Source organism: Euleptes europaea, chromosome 19 (genome assembly GCF_029931775.1).
Source record: "Euleptes europaea isolate rEulEur1 chromosome 19, rEulEur1.hap1, whole genome shotgun sequence".
Lineage (NCBI taxonomy): Eukaryota > Metazoa > Chordata > Lepidosauria > Squamata > Sphaerodactylidae > Euleptes > Euleptes europaea.
The window spans coordinates 15,188,322-15,202,125 of record NC_079330.1 but is presented as its reverse complement, the minus strand read 5'-3'; the positions used below and the strand labels follow the sequence as shown (position 1 = coordinate 15,202,125).

The 13,804-nt window shown below is 42.4% G+C and overlaps 1 protein-coding gene across 1 annotated transcript; it reads right to left on the bottom strand.

The window, feature by feature from the left end:
• Positions 1-6,679: 6,679 nt before the first annotated feature.
• VAMP3 (vesicle associated membrane protein 3) lies at positions 6,680-13,320 on the bottom strand. Its single transcript, XM_056865564.1, has 5 exons — positions 13,292-13,320; positions 12,494-12,596; positions 9,274-9,432; positions 8,093-8,144; positions 6,680-6,924 (listed from the first exon to the last, which is right to left on the bottom strand). Exons 1-5 carry the CDS (start codon positions 13,318-13,320, stop codon positions 6,905-6,907), a joined length of 363 nt encoding a protein of 120 aa, XP_056721542.1. The 3' UTR covers positions 6,680-6,904.
• Positions 13,321-13,804: the final 484 nt, after the last annotated feature.

Genomic DNA, 13,804 nt, shown 5'->3' with positions numbered 1-13,804 from the left:
TTTCTGACATATGTGCTGCCCGCCAAGTCCAGAGCAGGAGACAACATGCTGTGGCAACGTGGTGGTACTCCTGCAACCTACAGGTGCCTTGGGGTGGTTTTACTTGTAGCTTACCAACCCAAGAAGCAGGCTGCAGAACAAGAGACAAGCAGGCTCCTCCGTTACAGCCCACAAATCCTCCTTGTCTTGTGGAACCTAGGCTGGCCACTGGTGGCCTACGGGACCCAAGGAAGCAGGCGCCACCATTTCAAAACACACTACCAAAGATACGGGCAGGCTGTCAACTGCCTGTGCCTGCAGAAAATGCATGCCATCCGCTAACTGACTTCTGTAACAAACAGCGCCACTGTTCCCAATGCAAAATTCCCATTCCTTTTCACGGCCTCAACATTTAAGCAGCAGGGTGAAGAAAGGAGACTCCTTTGAAATGTGGTGTTACGGATACCATGGACTGCCAAAAAAACAGATCAGTGGGTTATAGATAAAATCAAGCCTGAACTCACCCTAGAAGCTAAAATGACTAAACTGAGGCTATCGTATTTTGGTCACATTATGAGAAGACAAGAGTCACTAGAAAAGACAGTCATGCTAGGAAAAGTTGAGAGCAGCAGGAAAAGAGGAAGACGCAACAAGAGATGGATTGACTCAGTAAAGGAAGCCACAGCCCTCAATTTGCAAGAGCTGAGCAAGGCCGTCAAAGATAGGACATTTGATTCATAGGGTCACCATGAGTCGGAAGCGACTTGATGGCACTTTTGAGCCTCACAGAGCTTTTTTTGAGGCTCGTTTTTATTAGAATCATAGAGTTGGAAGGGACCTCCAGGGTTATCTAGTCCAACCCACTGCATAATGCCACCTCCCCACACCCTCAGTGATCCCTGTGCCATGCCCAGAATGTGACAAAAAAAAAACCCTCCAGGGTCCCTGACCAATATTGCTTAGGCTCAACTACTCAAAAGAACACATCAGCAACTGTGTTTTTTCCTGGGTGTAGAAGTACACAGTCAAATGGCAACATTGGGGCAGGGTAGACAGAGGCAAAAAAAACACAACAGCACTGCCTTAAGTGTTCTGAGCTGGCATTAAAAACAGAAGACCAGACAGTTGAGAGACAAAGAAGACCTCTGTGCTTCAGATGTTTAACATCTGCCACTTACTATCAATCCAGCATTGTGATTCCTCAACAAAGGGAGCGCTTAAGGTCAGGTCTTGTTTGAGCTGTTTCTCTTGCAATCGCTTTGAGAGTGTGTGAAGCTGTGTACTAGCACCAATCAGTACTCTAGCACCTACACATCAGTGAGGTACATGCAGGTGCCTCAACTCCTCCCTGCAATGGTGATGGCCTGAAAGAAAAGTGGGCCACTACTTTGATAATAAACTAAATGACAACTCTTTGTCACCATGATTCTAAAAGCAGCAATGGGCAGGCAGAAGTCATGTCAGTGATAAGGGAGGAAATGATGGAAGGCATGTACAAAGAAAAAGTCCCAGGAAATAGCTCGCTACAGTGCAGAAAACAGAACTCATTTAAAAATGATTCCTCAACTAAGATTATTCAGCTCTAGGGTACACCTGCATCACTAGAACACAACATCAAAATAGCAGTTTTTTAAAATCTGTTGTGCAGTATTATTTTACATACCTCCCCCCAAAGGAGAAAGAAATCAATAAGATGAAGAGCTTTCCATCGTCATGAGTCCTGAAAACCTTAAAGACCAACAAGATTTCCAGGGTGTAGTCTTTTGTAGCAGATGAAGAATAAAAGTAATGCACAGAATGGGTAATATGAATTGTATTGAGTACAGTATTGATAGTTAGCTTGAGAGCAGCGGAAATACGGATAAGGGACTTAGACAGATTATTAAACATATATCCAGCATGATATGAATGTTTAATTTAAACCGAACTCCCTAGAAAATTGATTATACTGTATGCATGTGTCTTTTTTTGAAAATTTCAAATAAAAAGGATAGGGTTATTTGCCAATATAGTTTTGCTGCTGCAAGAATCATGATAGCTAAAGTATGGAAGCAAGTAAATAAACCTTTAATAAGGGACTGGAGAGAGAAATTATGGACGCATATGAGGATGGCCAAATTAACAGAATTTCTACATGGAAAAGATATGGAAGAATTCAAAAAATCATGGGCGAAGACTGTCACATATTGGGATAAACTGGCAAAAATGGATTTTACTATTTTAGTTAATGCGTTATAGAAATAAGTTTAACTTTTTTATTTTACTGTCAATAGTGTAATTTTAAACTGTTTAGACCAGTGGTTCCCAACCTTTTTTTGACCAGGGACCACTAGGACTTTTTTGTTCAGTGCAGGGACACCAAGGTTCAAAATAAAAATTCAGAGAATTTGAAAATAAATTTTAATCATAACTGTTAGTTAAACATTAAATATTTGAATATATATTTTTATTATAGAGAACTTTTAATTGAAAATCAATGTGATTTTTGAGCTTGCATCCTTTTTACAAGCTGGGTAATTCTGGGGCTAATACTGTTGCTCAGAGCTACACGAATATCATCACTTGCTTCCAATCGATTTCTGGTCTTGTTCTTAATTATAAGCAAAGCAGAAAACCTTTTTCGCATAAATAAGTTGTGGAGAAGAGCATAAGATATCGCAAGGCGAATCCCCGAACTGTAGGATATGAAATTGCTTTTTTACACCAGAACTCTTCAAGAGAAACTGATTCAAACGCATCCTTACAGTGCCTATCATTTTGGAATTCAATGAGCTCTTCCTGGATTTCTTCTGCAACCTCTTCAACAGCAATACCAAAACGATTGCGAATCAGCTTTTGGGTATCTTTTGATTCGGTCTGGTTATATTCCGGGAACTTTATAACTTTGTTTCACGGACCTTAATTTAGTTCTCGCGGACCCTTGGGGTTCCACGGACCCCCGGTTGGGAACCAGTGGTTTATACACTTCTCCGGAAGTCCAGTGATGGGTCACTTTTTTGGTGGGTGGTGGGTAAAAAAGATATAATGAATTTTGTAATTCTGATTATACGAAGTAGATTATATAATTGATATTCTTTTGTATTTTTTTGTTTGTTCTTTTGTATTTTTCATTATTATTACTTTATTTGTTGTTTTGTTTTATGCGTTTGTTATATAAATTATATATATATATATATATAAAACTTCAAATAAAAAATATTTTTTTAAATGATTTCCAGGGTAAGCTTTCGAGGGTCTTGACGGCGCTCCTGGGTTCGAATCCTGCTGTCTCACAAGGGCCAGCCTCGGGAGTTTCAAACAGACAAAAACCACCCAGCACGGCCCCGACCTCTTACCTCCCCCGCAAAGCGGCTAGTCCTCAAGACTTGCATCCCCGCCCGCCAACGACGCGGCCCGTTTCGGCCTACGAGCTACAAGAGGAAATGACACTCCGTCCCCAAGGCAGAAGGAGAGTCCGCTTTTGACTCGCCGGCCGCGGCCTCCCTCACACTTCCACACCTCCGCGCAACGTGACGCCAGCCCCGCCCCCTGGCGGCCGTTGCCTCTCGCGCAGCCTGGAAAGTGCCGATTGGCCGGCTGACCGTTGACGCCGGCCCCGCCCCCTGGCGGCCATTGCCTCGCGCGCAGCCTGGAAAGTGCCGATTGGTCGGCTGACCGTTGACGCCGCCCCCGCCCCCTGGCGGCCGTTGCCTCGAGCGCAGCCTGGACAGTTCCGATTGGCCGGCTGACCGTGGACGCCAGCCCCGCCCTCTGGCGGCCGTTGCCTCACGCGCAGCCTGGAAAGTGCGGATTGGCGCGGCTGACCGTTGGAGAGCTCCGCGGTTCCTATTGGCTGGAAGTAGAAGTGGCCTTGTTTTTCGTGTTCCGTGCCCGACTAGGCCCCGCCTTTCCGCCCCTCAAAACAGTATACATACATACATACATACGCACACACTATATGCATAATACATACGGGGAGGTGTTTTGGCTTGCCTCGACCCCTGAGGGGGTCAGCGCCTCGCCCGTCAAAATCAAGCCTACCGCCTTCCCTCCTCCCCTCAACATGAGGTTGCCAACCTCCAGGTACTAGCTGGAGATTGGGTTGCCAACCTCCAGGTAGTCTAGCAAACGCTGGTTAGCTTTGCTGTAAGTTAATTAGTAAACAAAAACAGCAACCAATTGCAATTAAACAGAATAAACAAATTTTATATGACTCGTGGTATTAAAGTATCATATCCACTATGTTCGCTTGTGAAATGAAATACCATCAAGCAACAGCAACAAAGGAATACAGGGGCAATGCTCAATTCATAACATGCATGCACATACAGTCATTCCATAAGCAGTATGGACCTTCATAAGGTCTACCGGGCTTCTGTAGAAGTGGAAGTGATATTATACACACCTCTTGGACTTAAAGAAAAAGAAACGGACCTTATGAAGGTCCATACTGCTTATGGAATGACTGTATATGCATACATGTTATGAATTGGCCATTGCCCCTGTATTCCTTTGTTGCTTGATGGTATTTCATTTCACAAGCGAACATAGTGGATACTTTAATACCACGAGTCATATAAAATTTGTTTATTTTGTTTAATTGCAATTGGTTGCTGTTTTTGTTTACTAACCTCCAGGTAGTAGCAGGAGATCTGCTATTACCAACTGATCTCCAGCCGATAAGAGATCAGTTCCCCTGGAGAAAATGGCCGCTTTGGCCATTGGACTCTGTGGCGTTGAAGTCCCTCCCCTCCCCAAACCCATCCCTCCTCAGGCTCCGCCCCAAAAACCTCCCGCTGGTAGCGAAGTGGGACCGGGCAACGCTGCCTCAATGTGTGTTGTGTGTGTTAAGTGGCGTCAAGTCGCTTCACTCATGGCTACCCTATAAATCAATGTCCTCCAAAATGTCCTGGTTTTGACACACTTGCTTGGATTTTGCAAATTGAGGCTGCGGCTTCCTTTATTGTTGGGTCTTCCTCTTTTCCTGCCGCCCTCAACGTTTCCTAGCATGACTGTCTTTTCCAGTGACTCTGGTCTTCTCGTAATGCGACCAAAGCACGATAGACTCAGTTTAATCATTTTAGCTTCTAGGGTCAGTTCAGGCTTGATTTGATCCATAAGCCACTGATTTGTTTTTTTGGCAGTCCACGGTATCCGTAACACTCTCCTCCCCTCAATATAGTCCTCAATACCCCGCAGCAGCCGCTCCCTTCGTGAAGCTTCAAGCAAATTCTTTCCCTCCTCCCACTCTTGTTCTTATCAGCCCACCCTAATTGCACCCGGAGACGGTTCTTTCACATTAACACTCCACACGCCCCTTCCCAAAATTAGGAATACACACCAGACTAGTATAATGCACTTTTAATAAACAATTATAGCCCTACAGGGGCATTTTGTGGAACAGTCACACTTAAGAAGCCAGGCTTTAAAGTTGAGCTTGGGTAAGACCTTCTTTGACTGTAAGGCAATTAGTAAACAATGCTTTTGTACAGTCAAAATACTGACAGTCACATCGTTTATTATTACAGGAGAGCAAAAACTTAAGGCATTTCAAAGTTACATAACATATAGACAGCACTTTAAGAAAACACAGTCAAAAACAAATTGTACAAATATGAAGTGTATATCCGATACAACTTGAAAGGCGGCGCTTGTACATTTACAGAACTGTGCAGTAGTATGTGAAGTGTTTTATGCAACCTGCTCCTCCCTTCCCATCACTATCTCTTAGAAGCCAAAAAAAGCTCCACTTTTCATCGCAAACATGAAAAATAAGTCAAGGCTGCACTATGTAAGTTTGGCCATGTTAGTAGGGTAGATTTGACAGCCTTATAGGAGAGCGATCCATGCCTGCGGCTTTAAACCTAAGCCCAGGGAATCAGAACAACTGAAAACCTCAAACAGTACAAGAGAAAGGGGAAAAAACCACCACCCACTACACACTGCAGTGAGTGAGGCAACAGCAAGGCACATGATAAAGGGACCTTAGCTCATACAGAAGACTGATACACCCACTGCAAAGTGACAAAGACACTAGGGTTTCATCGCCAACCCGACCTAAAAACCTCGCCCTACATTTTTCTGAAAAAGGCTGATCATGGATGTCTGCCTTGGCAATCCAAGCAGGAAAGATACAAAGCAAGCCTAAATGCATTTGACATTATTGTTTAACAACACTTCTTCTTGGTAAGTTAAGAGAATTCTTTCTTGTAGCTTTAGATTTATTTTAGCCAGGAAAAAAAGTTGTACATTCAGAATTTTACATTCAGAATTTTTAAAAAAAGCTACGAACAGTTTATGGTGCTTCTTCAAAGGCTAAGCATAAAGGCACCAAGAAGTGATGGTTGAAAGCAAGGAAGATACTTTTTTTTGTCCCAAATACTTTTCATATACCACTGTGATTAAGCGCTCAGTGTATCAGACTTGACATCTTCATTTTGAAAGCACAATGCTTGTTGTACAGTAGCTCCTATTCCCTCCCAAACTAGATAAGAAGGCATTAAGGCAAACATTGTTCAAATATGGCACCGCTGTGGGCAAGAGAAACCTCCTCCCAGGAAGGCACAAATAAGAGCTGGTTATCAGCCGTTCAATATACCATGTAGGAGGTGAGGTAGTGATGATATTCTTGTGAGCTCTTAAAATACATTTCAGAAGTAATAATTGCTGTCACAATATTATCAATCACAAAATTCTGAAGTCTTTACATATTTTTCTCCCTGGTTTACACATATCTTAACTCAGCCAGTTTTAACAGCATTACAAATTAGAGTGCATCGTTTATATAAAGGCACATAATCTACAGAAAATGTAATACTTCCGCTATCAAAAAAAGTGTTTGATTTGTGCAACCACAAGAAGCTTGGCAATACAGCAAGTCTGACGTAAGAGACTAGAGTTTCCTTGCTGAAACAGCTTTGTTGAATTCAGGGTTTCCTCCAGAAGCTCATGAGGATACACTCCAAACTGCAATTAAAAAAGAAGAAGTTTGGGGGGGGATATTAATTTTGTTTCCTTAAGTGGACGAATATAGCAGAACAGCTCTGAATAACCATGCATGCTTTGCAGAATAAAAACATAAGTAGAGCCTGCTGAATCACAACAGTGGTCCACCTAGTATTGCATCCTGTTTCATACAGGTCAACCAGTTACTCCGGAGGGCCTAACAAACAGGGCATAGAGGTCGAGGCCTTCCTCTGATGCTGCCTCCTAGCACTGCTACTTAGAAGTTTGCTTCCTTTGTATGTGGTGGTTTTCTTTAGTAAATTTGGCTGTACCTGTTGACAGACCATTCCTCCATAAATATGCATAGCCTCCTTTTAAAGCCACCTGTGCTTTTTGCCATCACTATGACCATTGACAATGACTTCCACAGTTTAATTACTCACTGAGTAAAGCAGTATTTCAATCTGTCCTGAAGCTATTTCCCAACAACTTAATTGGATGCCCCCCAAGCTCCAGTATTATGGGAGAGGGGGAAAAAGCTCCACCCATTTTCTCTACTCCATGCATAATTTTATAAACCTCTACCATGTCTCTTCTGAATACGCAGGAGAAGAAGAGTTGGTTTTTATATGCCGACTTTCTCTGCCACTTAAGAGAGAATCAAACCGGCTTACAATCACCTTCCCTTCCCCACAACAGACACCCCGTGAGATAGGTGAAGCTGAGAGTGTGACTCACCCAAGGCCACCCAGCTGGCTTCATGTGTAGGAGTGGGGAAATAAATCCAGTTCACCAGATTAGCCTCCGCAGCTCATGTGGAGGAGAGGGGAATCAAACCTGGTTCTCCAGATTAGACTCCGCTGCTCCAAACCACCGCTCTTACCCACTACACCATGCTGGCTCTGGAGGTCTATCAACTATGTATATAAAGATCTTTTGTTAGTTACTAAAACACAGAAATTTGTTCCTTTACAGTATCCAACCATCGGAGACACACCAGCCTCCCAATGGAGCATCTAGCACCTCCCTACGACAACGAATGGTGGCCTAGATTGTAGACAAAAATCAAGGGCTGCAACTTTGGACCATGTAGCCTTGGTTCCCAAGTAATGAACGTCCAGCGAAGGAGGAAGAGAGGTTCGAAATCCGGGGCTTCTACTTGGTTTACAGTCCACACCTGCATACTTACCGATGATGATAATGATGATAACAACAACCACCGCTATCAATATGGCCCACATCTGGTAAGGGAAAAAAAGATTTCTCAAATTCTTTTACAACTTGCAAATTTAACCTAGTACTTCAATTTTATCTTCTACAGTGCTGTAAACTTTAAAAAGTCTTGACTCCAAAGGTACTTTTATGCTGATAAAAGACACCTGTTTAATGGAAGAAAACTTTATTGAGTTACCTGCCTCCACCTTCCCACTGAGCTCCACAAAATGTCACTCATAAGGGACAGGGGGCCCTCAGAAACAACAAAGGGGAAAAAATCACTCCCGCCCCTTCCACTAGCTGAAAGTGATCTTGGATTCCACCACAGTCTTACAATATTTCACTAGATGACACAAGTATCAGTTCCAAATAATGAACACTTCGATTTCCAAATCCCAGAGAAAGGTGACATTTTGAGGTGTGGTGTTTCCTTTAAGAAAAAAAGAACAATGTACCCACCGAAGGTCTCTTAACACCCACAAAACAATCTAGGAAATGAAAGACATTCCTAAGGATGCAACCTTGAAGTCCTCACAATCAGTGGACCAGGTTACTTCACATCTGGAAAATGTAAGCATTTCTTGATATTGAGTGAAACCAGTTGGTCTCCCCCTTCTCTGACCTACCCACAGGTCTTCACTATAAAACAGAGACCAAGTGCCCATGACTAAAATTGCTTTCCAACTCCTGTAGCAGAAAATCAATGCGAGAGCCGCTGGCAAAGTTAAAAGGGATGGGTCAGAACCATGAAGAACATGCAATGTTCATTTTCCTGAAGTTTAACAAGGGGCACTGCTATGAGCTCAGTGTGATGGACACATACATTACCCCTCAAAAGTGCCTATCGCTGATGAAAGCAGGGTTATGAACATCATACTCGGTGGGAACACAGCGCACAGACAACCTTGATATTCTTTCCAGTTTTAGTTACATGGCTGGGTTGAACCAGACATTTCCTTGCTCACATGCTCAGTTCCATGGCCCCCTTAGTGACTTGTAGTTAACAGAGAAACATATCTTTGGGGGTGGTAGTGGCATCATGGCTAATGGGTGGATGGGAGTAGGCACTGCTTAATCATTCACAGGTGTTGGTGGGGATCCATTAACTAGCTTTGACATACTTGACAGTTAAGCTGCACAGACAGATGGCATTACCTTACAGTTCTTCCACCAGTATTTTCTTTTCAGTTTGGCAGCATTTGTTTCAAACTGGGCTGCTCCTGCTTGCAAGGCATCAGCACGGTCGTCCAGCTCATATAGCTTCTGATCTCTTTCCAAAACCTTGTCCACGTTCACTCTCATGATATCCACCACCTAAAAGCAGAAAGCTCACACTCTAAGTAAGGGTTTGGTCACACCTCTGAGTTGACAGAAAACAAGTTGCACTTTCAGTGCCGCAAAGCCAGTGTTAACATGATATTTGGATGGGCGAAGGATGGTCTGGATATTCTTCACGAGGATCATGAAACCCTGGCTTAATCTCCAGCCTGGCCCAAATGGCTCACTGGGGATATAATTCTAAATTCTGTGGAGATCCAGACACTTCCAGGTCAGCAAGACCGCAGCATGCGGTGTGATTTAAACTCGCAACATCCTTTTTCTCTAGCTTAGATGGTTTTTATAATCTCAAGTAGTACAGACATCTGACCTCCCTATGTTATGGTGTTACAAGCTTGGATGCCAAAACCCTACCCTGTGTTTAAAGACAATGACAAAATGTTTGCAGAATCTTGTTAAGTGGAATAATACACAATCTTAATCCTAAAATCGGGGTGGGGGGACAGAGAGAAGCACCAATGCCTTATTTCTTTCCAACCACCATTCGACTTTTGAAGCCCAGACAGGCAACACACAGCAGAAGATGCAAATTGTTTGGCACTTAGTGAGAGCAGCTACACCACCTCTGAAGCTACATACTTTGTGCCAAAGGGTATCACTCTCCCACCCAAACCACAGCTTATTTGATACAGCAAAAATCATCTTGCAATTTTGGGTAATAAAGCAACAGGAGAGAAAAAGCTAGTGAGGAGTTCACCAACTCTGTTTGTTGCAGGCCTGAGAGGTAGGGTGCCTGTACCTGTGGTTTCCCTATGAATCTCATGAGTAAAGCATAGAAGTAAAAGTTTACAAAAAGGTTTATAGAGGCTTATTTCTCTGAACAGAATTGTTGATGTAGTAAATAAAATAGAGTAAAGGTCATGAGTTGCTGGCTAAGACTATTCTTAATATTCTGAGATAAATAAACTGCAAGACTACAAGGTTATGATATGCAATGTTGCTCGCTTGATGGTTGTGTCTGGAAAAATATCAGCATCACTTATCCGAGGTGCTTGGCCTCTTCTTGACATTAACAAGGTCATTTCTGCCTGGGAGTTTAGCCCCTCTGATAGCTGCCGTGTGAGGAGGGAATAATGCTAACCTAATGATGCAGACCTAGTCTTCAAACAGTATGACAGATGGTAACCTTGCACTTGTGAACTTTATGACTCAATGCCAAGAACATGGTAATGCTTTCTTCACAGACCAAGTGACAATGGCACACCTGGCAGGGCAGAAGCTTCTACTCTCTCAGCTCAGATGACCGCTGGTCTGAGAGAATAAAAACCAGAACCAAACTGCCAGAAGGCAGGGAGTTGACGGAAGATGGCTTAGGGCTTAGGCTGTCTGACCTCACTCTCTCCACATCTCCAAAGATGTAAAACTTGTTAAGAAATGTTGGTAGAGGACAATGCTGGTTGTCTGGCTATCAGCTTTCTCTGTCTCTTGCGTGAGACTAAGAGAGAGTAACTGGAGGACAGCTTCAGCTGTCTGGCCTTGCTCTCTCCATCTTGAAAGATGTAAAACCTAAGAAGATTGAAGGGAGACAACTCTGGTTGTCAGGCTTCACTCTCTTACCATCTCTTGCATACAGATTTACAGTCTTCTTGCCTAAAGCTAGAAATCCCTTTTGATAGGGAATTCAGTCCAGCAATTCTAGTTCTCATAAAGGCTAGAATCTGAAGTGAAATGCTGGCAGGCTGCTCCATGACAAAGATGGAGACCTTAGAACTCCTAGCACTCTACCTTGGAGATGGGAGTCTAAGTATATTGGGTCTTCACCATATTTGGCATATTGAGCCTCAATTGATCCTAGCAAGGATTAATGGAACCTCAAAGAAGATCAGTCTGATCCTGTTCTGGCTTTCCAAATGCTGGCAAGCATGAGGATTGTATATCCTTTATAGATCCTATATAGATAATTCCCTGGACCTGTTCAGAAGTCTTTTCTAAATAACAGAGAGCTTCAGAACTTTCTCGGGGTAAGAGGCCAGAGATATTCCTGAAAAGAAAGGAAGATCTCTGTTTTCTGTGGTAATGCACAAGGCACATATAAAGCAGTGCTTACATAAAACATATTCAGAACCTATTAGGCTTATTTATGGAGACTCTTAACCAAGTAAACATATTCTGAGATTGGCAAAGCCAGAGAATAACTGAGTCTTCCATAGAACATTAATACAGCCTTAAGCTTACACATAATGAATTATACATAACACATAAGCTCTGCATTGCTGACTGTTAAGATAGACACATACTTCCAGCATGTATGTAGCATTCCTGATCTTAACAATGATCAGAAGTTCATAAACATAGAATAGATTAAATACAAAGCTTATGGTATTCTATCCTCTACACACAGCATTGGGTAAAGTTAACACATACTGAAACATATAAATATCCTGAACATAAATTCAGTTCCCATGAAGGTAAGATGATTTACAAATGACATGGCAAAATAAAAGCATGTCTTTTGTCCTGAAATATTGCTATGATACCTGAAATGATTTTAAGATGTTTTTACTAATCATATCTTCCCTCCCATTATATTAATCGTATTTTGATAGGAATTCTGTAATTATTATACACTAACCATGTTTTTACAAGATTCTGTAACTGTAGTACTCTAAATGAATCTAGAGCTACAAGTTGAAAGGTTTAAACTCTCAGAGAGAAATATTATGAAACATAGAAAGTGCTTATAAAGATTGTTTGAAACTGCGTATATCATAATGTATTTTATGACATGTTTTGAGTGTGTGTAAATATTCACATGCATATATATATTCTATGTGAAATAAATGTTATTTAAAGGAAGTTCATTGTTTATAAATTTTCTGGCACACTTCAATAGAAAGCCTACAGTAGTAGGAGTTATCATTGACTCCTGTCTGTTAGGTCTCGCTGAATAAGATAACTTCACTTCTCAGTAAGTGATACATTCTAAGAGTGTAGACCCCTTAACGACACGAGCCGTGACATGTTCATCACTGGAGAAGACAAATAATTCCAATTTTATTATCGCTGTAAGCTCAAAGGAACAAGGAGACGAGCTCACCTCATTGACTTGGTTTTGAGTCTGCTGAAGTTGACGGTTGCTGCCAGAAGCAGGGCCAGACTTGGTGGGACCACTGGTTGACCTGCAGTACAGAAGCAGACTCCTTTTAATCAGGATTGTTCAAGCACACAAGCAACAGCCAAAAGTTATTCTGCTTCCAAAAGAACTTATTTTTTTTATTTCCAGTCTACTTTTTTCACTGGGACTCAAAGCAGATTGAAAGGTTTTTTTAAAATTATACTTATAATCAGTAAGCGGGTTATAAAACATGTTAACATTTGAAAAGACCTCTGCCTGAGACCCTGGAGAGCCGCTGCCAGTCTGAATAGACAGTAAGGACTTTGATGGACCATGGGTCTGATTCAGTATAAGGCAGCTTCATGTGTTGAATCTAATGGCAAACATTCCTAGAAAGACAAAAAATGCAGTTGGGCTGGGATTTTTGGCGAGGGGGGGGGAAATGACCAGAACAACGCAGGCAAATGTATCTTTTTATGGCAATAGGACAGTCACGTGGGGGAAGAATTTATCCCTAATAAAATTCACCTCCTGAGTGGAATAATTTATCCACAGCTTCTCTCCTTCGAAAAAGAAAGCCCTCCTGAATTTTGTTTTGCACATTTTGTGAAACCACATTGGCATGGGGGCTTTCCTAACAGCCTCAGGCAGATCATTACTCAATGTAGGAGTCACCACAGAGAATGCATGTGAATGGGCAGTTGCCATTTTTTTTGTTTGGAGGGCAGCAACTTCAAAAGGCTTACAGCCTGAGATTTACATCAACACAGAGATACTTACTCTCCCCAAGCCAGCAAGTTAACATACATTGCTGCACATTCATCACTCAGCTGCTGGTTTATTTCAATTTGTCATAACTATTGTTCCATGAAAAGAACAAGCTGTTAGAAACAACTGAATGACGTGTCAGACGTACCTGTATTCCAGAATGCAGCATCAACCGTGCCTAATACAATACCGGCTCAATATACCACCTGACATTTTTTTTTTTTGCCATCAAGTCACATCTGACTTATGGCGACCCCTGCTGGGGTTTTAAAAGGCAAGAGATGTTCAGAAGTGGTTTGCCATTGCCTGCCCCCATATCACAACCTTAGTATTCCTTGGAGGTCTCCTACCCCAATACTTGCCAGGGTCGACCCTGCTTAGCTTCTGACATCTGACGAAATCAAGCTGGCCTATTATAAGATACTACACAGATCACTGAAAATCTGATGCTCCCGAAAGGGGTGAACCACACCGAGAGGAGTCAGGCCACAAGAAAAGAAGCTGCCAAACAGCCGATGCTTCAGC